The 18,187-nt window shown below is 44.2% G+C and overlaps 2 protein-coding genes across 3 annotated transcripts in view; both read left to right on the forward strand.

Moving 5' to 3' along the window:
• Window positions 1-5,696, forward strand: part of LOC106565294 (dihydropyridine-sensitive L-type skeletal muscle calcium channel subunit alpha-1) — a 34,870-nt gene extending 29,174 nt beyond the window's left edge. Inside the window, exons 28-42 of the mRNA XM_045692011.1 lie at window positions 73-120; window positions 409-561; window positions 683-748; window positions 857-948; window positions 1,274-1,433; window positions 1,555-1,682; window positions 1,848-1,944; window positions 2,046-2,148; window positions 2,256-2,357; window positions 2,472-2,602; window positions 2,765-2,890; window positions 3,021-3,098; window positions 3,268-3,413; window positions 3,539-3,731; window positions 3,894-5,696. Of these exons, the coding sequence (XP_045547967.1) occupies window positions 73-120; window positions 409-561; window positions 683-748; window positions 857-948; window positions 1,274-1,433; window positions 1,555-1,682; window positions 1,848-1,944; window positions 2,046-2,148; window positions 2,256-2,357; window positions 2,472-2,602; window positions 2,765-2,890; window positions 3,021-3,098; window positions 3,268-3,413; window positions 3,539-3,731; window positions 3,894-4,121 (1,851 nt within the window). The 3' untranslated portion in view covers window positions 4,122-5,696. The remainder of the gene's footprint in view (window positions 1-72; window positions 121-408; window positions 562-682; window positions 749-856; window positions 949-1,273; window positions 1,434-1,554; window positions 1,683-1,847; window positions 1,945-2,045; window positions 2,149-2,255; window positions 2,358-2,471; window positions 2,603-2,764; window positions 2,891-3,020; window positions 3,099-3,267; window positions 3,414-3,538; window positions 3,732-3,893) is intronic.
• Window positions 5,697-11,075: 5,379 nt separating this feature from the next.
• On the forward strand, window positions 11,076-18,129 carry kctd20 (potassium channel tetramerization domain containing 20). 2 transcript variants are annotated; one of them, XM_014131863.2, is made up of 7 exons: window positions 11,076-11,343; window positions 13,250-13,418; window positions 14,456-14,552; window positions 14,699-14,819; window positions 15,200-15,397; window positions 15,612-15,722; window positions 16,741-18,129. In XM_014131863.2, exons 2-7 carry the CDS (start codon window positions 13,258-13,260, stop codon window positions 17,073-17,075), a joined length of 1,023 nt encoding a protein of 340 aa, XP_013987338.2. In that variant the 5' UTR covers window positions 11,076-11,343; window positions 13,250-13,257; the 3' UTR covers window positions 17,076-18,129. The 2 variants fall into 2 exon arrangements, with proteins under 2 accessions (XP_013987338.2, XP_045547456.1); XM_045691500.1 differs by having other exon boundaries at window positions 16,783-18,129.
• Window positions 18,130-18,187: the final 58 nt, after the last annotated feature.

Below are 18,187 nucleotides of genomic sequence, written 5' to 3' on the forward strand. Positions count from 1 at the left end.
TCCACCACCTGTGTCTGATGTCACTTCATGTCTGACTTCACTTCCTGTGTCTCCCGTCTCTCCCCCTCACAGGCAGCCCTGGCCTCCTCTGGAGGACTATACTGTCTCCACGGCTGCGCTGTAATTATTCGCCCGTAGACACTGCAAGAGCATTGCATGAAATCGCATTAAAACATTGCATGAAACTCTGCATTAGCATTGTTTATTCATTGTACAAGGCATTGCATTGCAAATTGTTAGATACTACTAAACTGTTGGAGCTAGGAACACAAGCATTTCGCTACACCCGCAAATAACATCTGCTAAATATGTGCATGTGACCAATAACACTTGATTTGATTTTCAGTCTCAGTAAAAGCCAGGATAAGAAGCATTTTCAGCAACTGTTTATTTCTTTTGTGCCTTCAGGAGGTGAACCCAATGCAAGCGATAGCAGACTCTGAAAATGCCCGTGTGTCAATCACCTTCTTCCGACTGTTCCGTGTGATGCGTCTGGTGAAACTGCTGAACCGTTCTGAAGGGATCCGGAACCTTCTGTGGACCTTCATCAAGTCCTTACAGGTCAGAGTTCACTCCGTTTCTTTGCCTTTCGATTCATGAAAAATGTTGCCTTTCACAAGTCTCAGGAATTGATTGGACAGTGTGCACCAGTCTGACTATGTAATTGGTTGTTGTGCTGCAGGCCCTGCCCTACGTCGCCCTGCTCATCCTCATGCTGTTCTTCATCTATGCTGTGGTTGGGATGCAGGTATTGGACACACGCACGCACACGTGCACACACACACACACACACACACGCACACACACACATGTACAGCACTCTCTGATGAGCTGTGTGTGTGTGTGTCTCCTGCAGATATTTGGGAAGATAGCGCTAATAGACGGGACGTACATCAACAGGAACAACAACTTCCAGACATTCCCCCATGCTGTGCTGCTGCTCTTCAGGTGGGTGATCTGATCCATCAGTCCACTAACTCTGTTTCCATTTTCTTCCATTGCCTTGGCAGTCACTTTACACAGCAGACTGGTATAGCAAGAGTACCTTACACTCAATGACGACAACACAAGGGCTGAAAACAAGTTGTACTCTCTCTCTATCCCCTACCCCCCTCTCTCCCTCTTCATACCTCTCTCTCCCTCTCTCTCCCCCTCCACCCTCTCTCCCACTTCCTCCCTCTCTCTATCCCTCTCTCTCTCACTCCCCCTTCCTCCCTTCCCCTCTCTCCTGCTTCCTCCCTCTCTCTATCTCTCTCTCTCTCTCTCCCTCCAGGTGTGCGACAGGTGAGGCGTGGCAGGAAGTAATGTTGGCGTGTCTGTATGGGAAGAGGTGTGACCCTAAGTCAGACTACCTGCCTGGGGAGGAGATGACCTGTGGAGCCAGCTTCGCCATCATCTACTTCATGAGCTTTTACATGCTCTGTGCCTTCCTGGTGAATGACACACACACACACACACACACACACACACACACACACACACACACACACACACACACACACACACACACACACACACACACACACACACACATGATGCTGTTGCCCTCCACAGATCATCAACCTGTTTGTGGCGGTCATCATGGACAACTTTGACTACCTTACACGTGATTGGTCCATCCTGGGTCCTCATCACCTGGACGAGTTCAAGAAGATCTGGGCAGAGTACGACCCAGAGGCCACGTAAGTGTGTGTGTGTGTGTGTGTTTGTTACCCCTTAATTTACTATATATGGACTGTAAAAACGGGGCCTACAGGTTTATCTTATGATGCGTCTTCTTATCCTAATTTCAGTGTACTGCAGTTAGATTATTTACAGTAGCTGTTGTTTCCCCTCCTGTCCTGCAGGGGGCGTATTAAGCACCTGGACGTGGTGACTCTACTGCGTAGGATCCAGCCTCCTCTGGGTTTTGGAAAGTTCTGCCCCCATAGAGTAGCCTGCAAGGTGAGAGATACAATAAATGAACAGATTCCCTCCTGTATGTGTTCATTTAACATATCTATTAACACCTTTTTTAATTATATCTTTATTGATTCTGCCTGCAGAGACTGGTGTCCATGAACATGCCACTCAACAGTGACGGAACGGTCACCTTTAACGCTACGCTGTTCGCACTGGTCAGGACCGCACTGAAGATCAAGACTGAAGGTGTGTATGTGTGTCAGTCAATTACAGAGTACTGTAGTCAGTGACTGGTCCAATTGAAAGTGTTGTATTAATATCCCCTGCCTCACTGTTGCTATCTCATTGGTCAGGCAACTTTGAGAAGGCCAATGAGGAGCTGAGGGCCATCATCAAGAAGATCTGGAAACGGACCAGTATGAAGCTGCTGGACCAGGTCATCCCACCAATCGGAGGTGAGTTCAAACATCCCATCGTGATCCTCAACTTCATGGTCCAACAACAAGTCGTCCATTCTAATTTGCTGCCATGTTTTTATGGGTGTGTGTGGGTGTGTGTGTGTGTGTCAGATGATGAGGTGACCGTGGGGAAGTTCTACGCCACCTTCCTGATCCAGGACTACTTCAGGAAGTTGAAGAAGAGACAGGAGGAGTATTATGGCTTCCGACCCACCAAGAAGAACGCCAAGAACGAGATACAGGTGAGACCTTAGCCACGTCAAAATTGGATAATTGCTCACCTTCTAGTTATCTTAATGACGTGTAATATCAATGTCACCTAGACTTTTTATGAATTATCTAACAAGTCATAATTGGTATGTCCTCACCATATCCCTCTCTCTCTCTCTATCTCTCTCTTCCAGGCGGGTCTGAGGAGCATTGAGGAGGAGGCGGCTCCAGAGCTGCAGCGAGCCATCTCCGGAGACCTGATGAACGAGGAGGAGATGGACAGAGCCATGGAGGACGCAGCGGAGGAGGGTATCTTCAGGGTAAGAGGAGAGAGGGAGTGGGGAGAAAGGGAGGGCGGTGGAAAGAGAGAAGGGAGGACAAGTTGAGGGTGAGAAGAAAGAGAATAAAACTCCCCTCTATTGTGAAATGTTGTTCCTTTCATCCTCCCAGCGGGCGGGCGGTCTGTTTGGGAACCACGTTGATTCCTTCACCATGGAGGAAGGAACCCGTAACCCTAACGCTACACAGGTCATCATTTCATCATTTCAACCATTTCAGTATTAACACTTACAGTATGTAACCTTCTTCGGACTCAAAGTGCTTTACATGGTGTGGACCCTGAGTTTTTCCAGATCATGTCGACAGGAAAAACTCCTGTCCCGATGGAGGTAACTCACCTGTCTGTGTCTCCATGCAGGTGACCAGCCAGCGGCCCCTGCAGATGAGCAGATCAGACGACGGGGAGGCTACCAGTTCACCTGCCTACCATGCAAATGAGGACTTCTTCCCCTCAACGCCTAACAAAACCAACAACAACAATGTCAACAACAATGCCGGGGAGAGGTGAGTGTGGGTGTGTGAGTGGTCATTTTTTGTGTGTTTTGTGTGTTTGTTTTCCTTAGCTGAGAGGTCACACTACACAGTAATAAAGCAGGTGGATAACAAGCTGATTGTTTGTTCTTCTGTAGCTTTTCTTATGGAATATATGACCGGGTTCAGGTCTATACCATCTCAAACAGCAGAAGTCCCCCAGACAGAGACTGGCAGCTGCAGACAGTAGCTGGACCCAGCCAGGACCCTGAGACCCACAGAGAGCCCCTCAGCCCCCAGCAGGCCCAGGCCCAGGCCCCAGACAGCGCCTTCGATACACTTATACAGGAGGTGAGTGGAGAGACCAGGCACTGCATTTCGTACATACTGAATTCATATTGTATTAATGACATTGACATGGAACACTCGTCAAAACTCATTTTCAATCAGACACTTAAGAGTCATTCTCTCTCGCTCTCCTCTCTCTCTTCTCATGTCTTTCACCTCTGTTAGGTCTTGATAAACGGGGGGTTGGAGAGCTTGGCCAGGGACCCTCGTTTTGTGTCGGTGACGAAACGGGAAATGACTGAAGCGTTGAACTTTGACCCTGTGGACATGGAAAGTTCCGCCACCGAGCTTATGAATGGTCGCAGAGGGTGCGTTGCCACCCCTCCAATCAAGCCCCCTCGCAGATCACAGAGAAAGGCCAACCAATCAACAACACCCAGAGATGTTGTGTAGAGATGTTGTGTAGGCCAATAGGCCTGTCTAGATTCTACAAATAGGACAGTCCTTACTGCAGGGTTTCCCAACAGGTGGCCCGTGGGACAAATTTGGCCCATAGGTGGTTTTATTTGACCCCCCAAGTTTTTTTTGGCAAAAAAATCAAATAATATAATAAATAAATAAATATATGATATTTTTGAATTTCCATTGTTGGATAGAAAAGATTGAAAAACACCAGGAAATCAGCTCCATGTCATTTTAATTTTGGAAATCTGTTCCCAAGTATTCTCACGCATAATAGAGAGACACGTGATCGTATTCAAATGTAAGCAAGGTTTGAAATTATTATGCTTTAGTCAAATATGATATCTGTTTGGGCTTCTTGCAGTCAAATTGCAGTCTACAAATGATTTGTAATGATGTTCTGTACCCCCGACCATCACTCAAGAAAAAATTGGCATGAGGCTGAATCAAGCTGCCTTATTGGGTGCCTTCATAGCGAGTGATATCATCTGATTGGTTAAGCAGGCTTTATGAATCCAATGTTGTGGTGATATTCTGACTTTGGATGATTTCTCTCTTGGTTGATTTAAAGACTTTCCCCGGGAGAGAGCAGACTTACGATATGTGAACATATCTTTACTGTGTTATGTTCACAGAACAGACTACTGTTCGGCCTTACGTAGAGTTCAGGTGAACATCCTGTCGTCCCGATTAAACATGTTCTCGAGTCTCAATTTAAGGAAGTTTGCTTGTATCAAATGTCGGCCCTGTTTGAAAACTAGTGTCTTTCCCTCCATCCTTGAAGTAATCACTAATGCACCTGTAGTTGGGTAGATACTGAATACGGTTGTGTCAGTGATTAGCTCAAAGAGGAAGGGAAGGTTGTGTTTTCTAAGTATTCTTGCAGGGTCAGGACGTTACTTTTCAGGGGGAATTCTTTGAATTCTGTCATGATGACAAGGCAAGACTGGGTCAGGATGTCTCTGGGCTGGATCATGTATACGGTGTCCATATTAGGACCATCTCAGGATGTAAGCTGTATTGACAAAGCTAACGCGCATGTTCAAGATACACACATTCTGTACAGATCTCCACATATCAACATGTATTCACAATGCCTAGACTTTTTTTTGCTGTAAATCCTATATCTCAAACATGTACATCATCTCCAGCACGGAGAGGATGACCGTGTAGTGTAACATGGGCGAAAAGCCTTGTGGTGTAGGGTAGTCACTAGCTGGCCATGCTACTGTAGAATGGACTAAAGTGCAGATAAGAGGATGTGGTTAAAGATGAGGTTAGGATGAAGAGTAAGGTTAGGGTCAACGGTTGGGATCGCATTTGTGGTTAGAGAGCAGTGTGTATGAGATATTGACAACTTATGGTGTAGTATATCAAGGGTTTAAAGTCCTCTCTGTAGATGGCATTTTGTCTGTTCTTCTATTTTCTTTCTGAGGTAGGACGATTTGGTTGAAACCTACAGCCTTTATTATGAAAATTAAATGTTAGATTATTTATAAAGAAAATGAATTGTTGTACCTGTAACCACTCCCCCCTCCCCAACTAAATAAATACGAATTAAAACAATTTGGTACAAAAAAATTATATTCATTGTTGTTTAAGTATTTAAAGTGACTATCTGCAGTTCAAACAATAACAGAGCAGCAACCTCACCACTGTTTTGGTAAACGGCTGAGGGATGGGGCTGGAGAAATGTAACCACTCTCAAATTCATTGTCACGACTTCCGCCGAAGTCGGATCCTCTCCTTGTTTGGGCGGCGTTCAGCGTTCGACGTCACCGGCTTTCTAGCCATTGTCGCTCCATTTTTCATTTATCCATTTGTTTTGTCTTGTTCCCTGCACACCTGGTTTTCATTCCCCAATCACACTACATGTATTTATTCCTCTGTTCCCCCTCATGTCTTTGGGTGAGATTGGTTCGTGTCATGTTATGTTTGACGCGCTATTCCGGTGTGCGTTTATTCCGGTGTGCGTTTATTCCGGTGTGCGTTTATTCCGGTGTGCGTTTATTCCGTGTTTTAGTTCACGAGGTATGTTTATTTGTTTGTACATAATTATTGTGACTGTTTGCGCGTTTTGCACTTTGGCATATTGGCTGGAGGTTTCGACGCAGTGGCGTCCGTCTGTTGGTTTCTCCTGCCTAAATAAAGTGTGCGCCTGTTCACAATTCTCTGCTCTCCTGCACCTGACTCCGCTCCCAGTACGCACACCACTGACATTCATAGACAGAACTATGGATGAGAGGGAATACCTAGTAAATTGCGCAACTGAATGCATTCAACCGAAATGTGTCTTCGGCATTTAACCCAACCCCTCTGAATCAGAGAGGTGCGGGGGCTGCCTCAATTAACATTGTTGGGGGTTAAATGCCTTGCTCAAGGGCATAATTGCCCTTAATTTTTTCACCTTGCTCGCTTTGGGATTCGAAACAGCAACTTTTCGTTTACTGGCCCAACGCTCTTAACCGCTAGGCTACCCGCCGAACTAACCATCAAATCAAATTAAATCAAATGTATTTATAAAGCCCTTCTTACATCAGCTGATATCTCAAAGTGCTGTACAGAAACCCAGCCTAAAACCCCAAACAGCAAGCAATGCAGGTATAGAAGCATGGTGGCTAGGAAAAACTCCCTAGAAAGGCCAGAACCTAGGAAGAAACCTAGAGAGGAACCAGGTTATGAGGGGTGGCCAGTCCTCTTTTGGCTGCGCCGAGTGGAGATTATAACAGAACATGGCCAAGATGTTCAAATGTTCATAGATGACCAGCAGGGTCAAATAATAATAATCACAGTGGATGTCGAGGGTGCAACAGGTCAGCACCTCAGGAGTAAATGTCAGTTGGCTTTTCATAGACGATTATTCAGAGTATCTCTACCGCTCCTGCTGTCTCTAAATTGTTGAAAACAGCAAGTCTTGGACAGGTAGCACGTCCGGTGAACAGGTCAGCATTCCATAGCCGCAGGCAGAACAGTTGAAACTGGAGCAGCAGCACGGCCAGGTGGACTGGGGACAGCAAGGAGTCATCAGGCCAGGTAGTCCTGAGGCATGATCCTAGGGCTCAGGTCCTCTGAGAGAGAGAGAGAGAGAGAGAGAGAGAAAGAAAGAAAGAAAGAAAGAAAGAAAGAAAGAAAGAAAGAAAGAGAGAAAGAGAGAAAGAGAGAGAGAGAAAGAGAGAATTAGAGAGAGCATACTTAAATTTACACAGGACATCGGATAAGACAGGAGAAATACTCCAGATATAACAGACTAACCCTAGCCTCCCGACACATAAATTACTGCAGCATAAATACTTGAGGCTGAGACAGGAGGGGTCGGGACACACTGTGACCCCATCCGACGATACCCCCGGACAGGGCCAAGCAGGCAGGATTTAACCACACCCACTTTGCCAAAGCACAGCCCCCACACCACTAGAGGGATATCTTCAACCACCAACTTACCATCCTGAGACAAGGCCGAGTATAGCCCACAAAGATCTCCGCCACGGCACAACCCAAAGGGGGGCGCCAACACAGACAGGAAGATCACGTCAGTGACTCAATCCACTCTAGTGACGCACCCCTCCTAGGGACGACATGGAAGAGCACCAGTAAGCCAGTGACTCAGCCCCTGTAATAGGGTTAGAGGCAGAGAATCCCGGTGGAGAGAGGGGAACTGGCCAGGCAGAGACAGCAAGGGCGGTTTGTTGCTCCAGTGCCTTTCCGTTCACCTTCACACTCCTGGGCCAGACTACACTCAATCATAGGACCTACTGAAGGGATGAGTCTTCAATAAAGACTTAAAGGTTGAGACCGGGTCTGCGTCTCTCACATGGGTAGGCAGACCATTCCATAAAAATGGAGCTCTATAGGAGCTCCATGATATTACATTTTACATTACATTTAAGTCATTTAGCAGACGCTCTTATCCAGAGCGACTTACAAATTGGTGCATTCACCTTATGATATCCAGTGGAACAACCACTTTACAATAGTGCATCTAAATCTTTTAAGGGGGGGTTAGAAGGATTACTTTATCCTATCCTAGGTATTCCTTAAAGAGGTGGGGTTTCAGGTGTCTCCGGAAGGTGGTGATTGACTCCGCTGTCCTGGCGTCGTGAGGGAGCTTGTTCCACCATTGATATCAACAAATATAGTTGTAAGAATGTTTTGAAGGTACAGCATTTGTTTATAATTACATTATTTACCAACATTGGAGTAAAACAAGCTTGTAATTTGGGTTCTGATGGGGTATGACGATAGTTGAACTAAGCTCATAAGGCATTTATAAGTTATATTCTTCAAGTATTAATGTGTATATCATTTGTTAGAAAGTCCACAAATGCATATAGCAATCACAGATTGCCCCCTTTAAAAGCTTAAAAGTGATTAGGTTGTATTTCAAGAGGTAGTGGTATTGTCTTTTTAATGATTCATCTGAATTTGGTTAAATAAAAGCAAAATAAAATAGGCAAAATAGAAGATGCAATAACATTTGAATCTCAATAAGTTTTGCATGATAAAATCTGTTGTTCCCACAGACCTTTTTAAACAAACAAAGGTGTGTAATGTGTATAATGTGTAGCCTATACTCAGTGGTGATTTTAGCATGAAACTCTTGATGGGGCAAAAAACAATAAAAATAGAATATATGCTAGCAAAGTCACTACACAACACAACACTAAACAATACATTAATTACACTATAGCGGTAACAAACGGTGCCCACAAACAGCCTACATAAAGCTGTCCCAACATCTTACCACTGCTACACCTGGCTATCAGTGAGCCTTGTCTGGCAGCGAAACAGTTCATTCAGACTAATTTAGCTGATATGGCTGACTTGCTTAAACAAATGTGGTTTCTAATGACAATTGAGATGTACAAACTATGGCATAAGGGGAAGACAAGCAGATAAGAGGCAATCCGTAATTTCGATTAAGACATTAATGAGTGAGCTAGGACGGACGTAGTCAATATAACTATTTGTTTAGCACTTTTGAAATGTACAGCGACAGAATTCAGAACATCGGCCGTTCTTACAGTGTTCTCCCTGTACACCAAGTCAGAACAGTTGGCGAAATTAAGAGGGGTAAATAGACCAAATTATTAGGGTGAGGCACATGGGCTAGTAACACCTCACTACACAACATTCACTCAGTATTACTTTCTTAGCTACAGTATACATATTTCTCTGGTATTTTACATCATTTATGCAGAAGCATACAGCAGGACTCACCTTGTTGTGCTGTGCTCACTTGAACATGGCGCGGCGGTCCTTTGTGGGCAAATTTCGTCATCAAAGTCGGGCATTCTTGGGATTTATGGTGCTTTCAAAACAACTGGGAACTCTGAAAAAAACAAGGTTGAATCATGATTACGTCATTGATCTTCAGGTTGTAGCTCTAGAAAGAGGCTGGATTTACAATTCCGAGTTGGCTGACCGTTCAAAACATATTTTCCCAGTCGGAGCTCATTTATTCCCAACTTCCCAGTTGTCTTGAACTCACTGAAGTCAAGTTTTTGTATTTCCGAGTTAACAGTTGTTTTGAGCACGGCACAAATCATGCTTCATTGACAGCACGGCCAATGTTGAATGTTTATCATTTCAAATTTTGAAAAAAGCCCCTTAATCCCAGATTTGGGACCACACAGCTACTCCTCTGAATAGCAGGCTAGTGATTGCTTTACAATGCTTGCAGTTAGCCACTGTCACTGATTCCTTCCAAACCACTCATTGTTGAATTTGCGATTTCCAACTTGGGTAATCTGAGTTTACCCAACATTCTGTAATGTTTATGTCCAATGGCCAATGAGCACCTACACATTTCATCTATAATTTCTCTTCATTATTTCTCTTCATATGACAAGGAGTGAAAAGGATTTGCCAGTAGATTGTCGACTTGATTCATGATGATGACTGCTAGCTAAGATTTTGAAAGTATGATGTTGACATGATCTGTCCAATCAAAACTGTACATATAACGTGATTTGATGTCCTTTTATCTGCGGCCAATGACCTTGAGCTTCTTGGATGGATACTTCTAATGTAACTCTATGGCAGCACCCAAGGTGCTTGAATTTTCAAGCTCTACCCTTAGACTTGGAGGTGATGTAGTGTACCAATGAGTGATAGAACACTGAGCCAATCACAGTGCAACGCTTCATATTTTCTGCTGGCTTGCCCCACCACCACAGAAAGCACTGAACTAGGCTGAAACATCTGCATTTTGGAGCTGCATTACTCAAGAAAACAAAAAAGAGACCATGTTTGTATGTGGCTTTATTAACTGAATGATATATATTTTTTTACATTGTTTGCAAACTGATATGTGACACGTATTAATGCCAAAATAACATGCAAATCAGGCAAGCCCCCCCCAAAAAAACGTGTATTTATTTTTTGCAAAAATGAACTCCACCTGCCCTGAATGACGGGTCGCCACTGCCTATACTTGATTTACTAAAAGGTGGGTCATGTCTTTACTGCCATCATATTTTTATCATAACGAGGCATAGGGGCTACCGGTACCGAGTCAGTGTGCGGTGGTTCAGGTTAGTTGAGGTAATTTTTTGTAGGTAGGGGTGAAGTGACTATGCATAGATAATAAACAGAGAGTAGCAGCAGTGTTCAGAAAATATGGATGGGGGTAAATGTAATAGTCCAGTGGCCATTTGATTAATTGTTCAGCCGTCTTTTGGCTTGGAGTCACTGATAATTTTATGGGCTTTCCTCTGACACCGTCTATTATATAGGTCCTGGATGGCTTGGCCCCAGTCATGTGCTGGTCCGTAAGCACTTACCTCTGTAGCGCCTTACGGTCAGATAACATTATTTGAGACATTTTATTATTTACTCTCTGTTTCGGATAGTTGTTTCAATATTGTTTCTCTAAACCATACCAATAAATATGACTTTATGAAGTGAAAATAGTTCCACCCCCCCTGTCAAATTATTGGAGATACATGGTAGGGGTCAGTTAAAGAAAGATAGATACACAGTAGCAATTCTGCGCGTTGAAACAAACGGATTGGGAATTCTCTCACGAGAGTCTCTGGGTCTCTACATCGAGAGTAATTGGATTTGAGAGCACTGATCCGCTGTCACCGTATGGGCTGGGGCGCTTTCGGTAAACCCATATTCCTGCACCCCGCGCTCTGGCACTTGGCATCGGGTCCATCGTTCGCGTGACAGACCGGTTACAGAGAACAGCCGTTTTCACTCAGACGTTCTGGTAAGGCTGGTGGTTAGTCGTTGTCTGGTGGTCTCCGTCGCCTATAGCTTATGTTTTGGTAATATGTCTGCAACTCTATCTGAATGTTATTATGGCATTTTATAATACAGCTCTGTATTTCTGTTATGACGTATGCAGACCGTGATACGGGCACGTAAGCTCCAGACATGTGGCGCAGCGTAATTCGTAGCGCTGTCAAATCTCAAATCAGCAGGGACGGCTACAGTGAAAATTGTCTACACCCTGGACGCAGACTGAATAAAATAGTCAGTGCTGTTTATTAGCTAGACAAATACAGAATTGTTGATGGGGTTCGGGCCAGTGGCGGTTCTAGACCATTTCAACTGGGGGGGCCAAGCTGGGGCCAGTTGTACTGTTAGAGGGGCCAGTTACATTAGACGTTATTGTTGTCATATCGTTTTCTTCACTGCATTGCAGGCATTAGCAGGCAAAAGACCATGTTCATAATCATCATCGTTGCCACTGTCTAATAAGGATGTAAAAAAAGAATGATAGCAAAAATTTGTTATGTAAAAATGATTTCATACTCCACATTTAGGGGGGCCACCGCTAGTGGTTCGGTATGGGTTGGGGTAGCCTACCATATATCTTGATTTTGGGCTTAGGCTACCAGTTATGTTACAGTGCAGTGTTAATATTATCAGCTCTCCTCAACAGTTGTTAGAATTTGCATCCCATCAAACCCTTTTCCTCATTGTGTTACATTAGAACCTGTCTGTCTTCCACCTGTTGGCTACAATGGAATGCTGTGCACTGCACACCATTGAAGACCATTGTTACAACTTAGGTGTTATATCAGTAGAATAACCCACGCATTAATTACCCTTTAACTAATTACCCTTTTACTACATCTATTTTACTTTGAAAAGCTAAATGAACATAGGTTACGGCCTGTCTAATGGTTATTCTCATTAGACAGGTTCTAATTGGGCGGCAGGTGGTTAGAGCGTTGGGTAGAGCTTAATGTTTAGAGCGTTGGGCCGGAAAGGCTGCTGGATCGAATCCCTGAGCTGACAAGGTGAAAACCTGTCTTTCTGCCCATTAACAAGGCAGTTAACCCACTGTTCGGTAGGCCGTCTTTGAAAATAAGAATTTCTTGTTAACTGACTTGCCTAGTTAAATAAAGGTTAAATAAAAAATAATAACAAATTCTCTCATTCTACCGGGATAATACCTACTCTTTGTCCTCTCACATTCACTTCTGTATGTAATGCTTTACTTCTGTTGTCTCAGCTGAATACCAAGTTTAAGTGCACCAGGGACATCACTGCCCTATTGGTGGGAGATGAATGCCAGGTTTGTTAGTAGCAGAACAATCTTCAGTGTCAGAGACCCAAGCAGATACTGTATGTAAGACAGAGAGTATTGTGGCCACTGTTGTCGACTTCATCACTCTACAGTTATTCCCATGAACCCTCCTGCTGCTGTCTGTCTCAGTCCCAGTCCAGATAACTGGGAGAACTGGTGAGGCTGGAAAAGCTGGCACGTTACTGTGCAGCTACGGTACGCTACTGCAGTAATCTCCTCCTCTCGGGGCTTAGTGAGGAGGCTGACAGTAGCAGATGGGTCCAGGGCACCAGGCTAATAGGCTCACTGAGACAGTGGGACGGCCGGTTTGAAGGCCTGTATACTACTAGTTGTCTGACCCCTTACCGTCAACTAGACCTACAGTACAGTAGGGCAGGTCTTTGCTCCAGCCCACCTTTGTTTCCGTCTAACCCTGATATGGCTGTGTTGGAGTAATGGGGGATAAAGCCATGTCAGAGCCAGTGTCCTCACTGCCTCATGGTTTTGGCCACATTTGTCAGTTGACATATTTGTAGGATATCTCGGGCACAAATGTAAATCCATGAGGTCAACTGTGATGGTACTTGTTCTCCCCCAGACATTGACATGGCAGCACGTCCAGACTTCCAACGTGAGGGGAGGGGCGAGAAGAACCTGTCTCCCCTGTCTCGCCTCCCCCATGAGCGGGTGACCCTGATGGTGGACGGGACTCACTTTGTGGTGGACCCCGCCCTGTTCACCGCCCACCCTGACACCATGCTGGGGAGGTAAGGTCCAGACCCCTAAGCATCACAATCTGTCTGTCAGATTTAGACTCTTTTATTACAGTGTAACAGACTCCCACAAGATTGTGCTAGCCCACTGACCTAAATCAGCCAAAGCCTTAGCGCAAGTCTTCAGGTCTCAGGCCAGGTTAGTCATCAGGCAAGCGTGGATCACCACCGTGTCCAATACAGTAGTACAGCCTATTATTAGATCAGGGAAAGATAAAGAAGAAACACTAACAAAACCCTAATCCCTCAAGAATCATTTCAGAGTGGTTTGTTTCTAGTCTCAGAGAGTGATGTTTACTCTGACCCATTAGCCATTTGGGTTAATCTGGGCTAATAATCTGAGATTGGTCAAATTTTACCCAGGAATATTCCTCTCATTAACACCTTCTCTCGCATATACAATGGAGGCATTGTTATGATTCTGACAAGTTACACTTATGAGGTTTCAGGTGTGACCCAGATGCAGACAGTGTTGAAGAAACAAGTTTATTTATAGTACAGGGGCAGGCAAACGACAGGTCAAAGACAGGCAGAGGTCAGTTATCCAGAGAGGCTGCAAAAGGTCCAGAACGGCAGGCAGTCTCAGGGTCAGGGCAGGCAGGGGTCAATAATCCAGTGAGGTGGGGCAAGGTATAGAACGGCAGGCAGGCTCAGGGTCAGGGAAGGCAGAACGGTCAAAACCGGGAAGGACTAGAAAAACAGGAGCAAGAACAGACAGGAGCAGGGGAATAAACGCTGGTAGGTTTCACGAAACAAAACCAACTGGCAACAGACAAACAGAGAACACAGGTATAAATACACTGGGGATATTGGGGAAGATGGGCGACACCTGGAGGGGGGTGGAGACAAGCACAAAGACAGGTGAAACAGATCAGGGTGTGGCAACACTGTACTAAGGAAAGGAAATAAGACTTGAATGGTAACTGGACATCTACACAGACAAGGTTATCAACATGCACTAAACTCAGAAATGCATATTGTGAGGACATTTAGTATAATTAAATAAATAAATAACACATTTGAATTCTCAGGATGTTTGGTCCTGCCCGTCACTTCACGCGGCCAAACGCCAAGGGAGAGTATGAGATCGCTGAGGGAATCGGAGCCAGCATATTCAAAGTCGTCCTGGTGTGTTTCACTTAAAATAGTTCCCCTGAATTATGAAATTGCTTATATCTTCCCTTACCTAAACTAACCTACTGTGTTTCTCTCTCCCCCCCCTCTTCCTCTCTGTCCCTTGACTCTCTCTCCCATTCTCTCTCCCTCTCTTGCAGGACTTTTACAAAGGGGGTATCCTGCAGTGTCCAGAGGGGGTGTCAGTGTCGGAGCTCAGAGAAGCGTGTGACTACCTCTGTATTAACTTTGACTACAGTACCGTCAGGTGCCGAGACCTCAGTGAGTAGCACAGTCACATCGGGTCTGACCAGGGCCCTGTTCAAAACCGAAACGTTGAGTAATGTTTTGCAATTGTTGCATGCACAGTTTTCAGAATTAAGTTAAACCACTTTTCAAAACCTGTTCCTATTTGCTGAGTCTTCTTCATCTTGAATTTTCACTATTGAATATATAATATATATGATATATATTATATATATATATATATATATATATATATATATATATATATATATATATATATATATATATATATATATATATATTATATATTCAATAGTGAAAATATATATATATATACATTTTGCCATGTACAAGAGACTATGATGTCAAATCAGAGGTCATAGTTCAAATGGTGTGACCATTCGTTCCTGTCCCAGGTGCGTTGCTGCATGAGCTGTCCAACGACGGTGCTAAGCGTCAGTTTGATGTCTTCCTAGAGGAGCTAGTTGTCCCAGTGATGGTGTCCAGTGCTCAGGAGGGGGAGAGGGAGTGTCACATCGTAGTTCTCACAGATGATGACATAGTGGATTGGGACCATGACAACCCTCCACCCATGGGAGAGGAGTACTCACAGAGTAAGTGACCTAGTCCTTCACCTCTCTCAGGGTAATTATAAGGAATCATACATTATTAATAAAATAGATAATTGACATCGGACAGTGCTGTTTGTTTCATTTTCTATACTTTAGATTTTTGAGAATCTAGTACCCCAACTTTGTGGGGAAAATAATAAGGAATAATTTTCCTTATTATATTATTTCCTGTTCTTTCTCTCTTCAATGTACCCAGTTCTGTACAGCACCAAACTCTACCGCTTCTTCAAGTACATAGAGAACAGAGATGTGGCCAAAGCACTGTTAAAGGAGAGAGGACTGAAGAACATTCGCATCGGCATTGAGGGTGAGTCCGTTACCATGTCCCAAATCAACCCGCTAGCCCTCAGCCTCTTCTCCTAGCCTCTTCTGCTTAGGTGTCTGAATATCTGAAAGAAACAAATAGGTATAAGCAATCCAAGGTTTAGATTCAATCCGTATCTCGGAAGATCCATGCTATATATGGGTTAGCAGATGAAAACGATGCACATGTTTTAATGGTGACGAAGTCCATGTTTTGTTGTGATTCTGGATGGCAAGATAGCTAGTAACATTGAGGGGAATCTTAAGTGGCACGTTTCATCTTGTTATTGATATCATGTCTTGTTTTGAGCTGTTTTGTCTGATTTTATGTCAATGCTAATATGGCAAAACATTTGCGAGCTAGCTAACCAACAACTGTAACGATGCATTTGAGAAACAACAAGTGCTCATTGTGAAAATGTATTTTCAATGTACATTGGAGACAAAATATAGTTTGCATGTTGTCAACAATCTAAGCCAACCCCGTCTGATTTGCCCTATAGTTGCATACAGAGGTTTTGTTGCTTAGCAACCAACCCGTCTATAGCTAGATTGAAATTTAAAGGCTATGTTCCCGCATTTGTGTTACACGCTGTATCCCACTGGGCAAAAACTGATTGAATCAAAGCTCTTTCCACGTTATTTCAATAAATAAAAATATATGTTATGTGATGATGTTGAATCAATGTGGAAAACTGATTGGATTTGCAAAACGTCATCAACGTCAGGACATTTCTACTTTTTTTCACCCAGCTTTTAACCTAAATCCAATGACATGGTGTAATTGTTTGTTGATTTCACCTTGAATTCACGTTAGTTGACAACTCAACCGTATTTAAATCAAAACTAGACGTTGAACTGACGTCTGTGCCCAGTGGGATATGTCATCTCAAACGAAAATTACATTTACATTTAAATTGCGCTATAACACAAATCTTCCGGAATACTTATTGAATCTAGCCCCAAGTCTTCCAATGCCATAGGCAACATTTTGCTTACCCTCAAATCTGCAAACCCTACAGGGATACTGAACATGATGTGCGTCTGGTCCTCATGTATCCCAGGGTACCCTACCTGTAAGGAGAAGGTGAAGCGCCGTCCCGGTGGGAGGTCAGAGGTCATCTATAACTACGTGCAGCGGCCCTTCATCCAGCTGTCCTGGGAGAAGGAGGAAGGGAAGAGTCGACACGTGGACTTCCAGTGTGTCCGAAGCAAGAGTGTCCCCAACCTCATCGCCTCACTGGGGGAGCCAACACGACCCGCAGCCACACTCAACCCGCAGGTCGATGAGCTGGATAGGCTGATCAGCCCTGATCCCCGCCCCCCAGTCTCAGGCCCCACCCCCACCCACCAATGACAGTTGAGGAGAGGGTAGAAGTTGACCTTGGGTATAGGTTTTTTTTTTGTTCCCCTTATTGGTTAAGGTCAGGGTTTGGCAAGGTTAAGGTTGCGCTGATACTAGGGCCTAGATTCAATCAGATCAAGCATTAACCAGCGATAGACGACACCCGCAAAGCTGATGTTTTGGCGTGTCGGAGATGTAACTGGGTTGGAGCTGTCACATCAGTGAGCAGCTGCTCTGGTGATCTCATGAAGCCACACCGTCCCACTTGTGTTAGAAGTTCAGACCGAGAATTTGTAGGCTATATAGAAATAATGACGCTCAAATTCAAAATCATTCAACAAAATAATGAGGATTTCTATCAGCCTAATCGAGGTGCAGATTACATCTCAAATTCCAGTGTTCTAACTTGTAAACAGGCCTGCATGAGATTTCTGTTAATGCGACTCCGTGCAGCCAATGGCAATGTCCGCTTTAGGTATAACGCCAGGAGCGCCTGTTGATTTGACAGCTCTAATGCAGTTCCACCTCTGACCTCTATGCAGGTGTCAGCAAGCGCGGATCTGAAAGAATCTAGCCCTAGATCTGTGTTTTGGGGCAACTTCTACCCGAGGCCGTCATCAGTTACCACGTCAGCCTGTCTTCCACTCAGGATGTGTGAGTTTACAGACACACTCAAACAAACCTCAATGACCATACAGTCCAACCCATGTACGCATACAGAAACAGATGCGCATGAAACACAGGCATGTACACATGTACGCACACAACCACACATGGATTAGGACAAGGATGATGTTTACAGCAGATAACTAGACCCTACCAGAGTGTATCTAGTGTTTCCTCATTTAGAATGTATTATGTCATAATAAGTGTGTGTGTGTGTTTGTGTGCTCTTTTTTTCCTTTTATGACCGATTACTTTTTATATACTTTGTACATTTATATAAAGGTTGCAGTTAATATTATTGTTTAAAGTATTTCCATCGTTTTTTTGTTCAAATAATTTGTTCAAGTGATTGTCGCAGCTGCACGGGAAACCGAAATAAAATGACTGATGGCATAGCTAACTCCATGATTCTATGTTCTGATAAATAAAACCTCAGGTTGACCTCTCATAGAAAAGAT

The sequence above is a fragment of the Salmo salar genome, chromosome ssa12 (genome assembly GCF_905237065.1).
Source record: "Salmo salar chromosome ssa12, Ssal_v3.1, whole genome shotgun sequence".
NCBI lineage: Eukaryota > Metazoa > Chordata > Actinopteri > Salmoniformes > Salmonidae > Salmo > Salmo salar.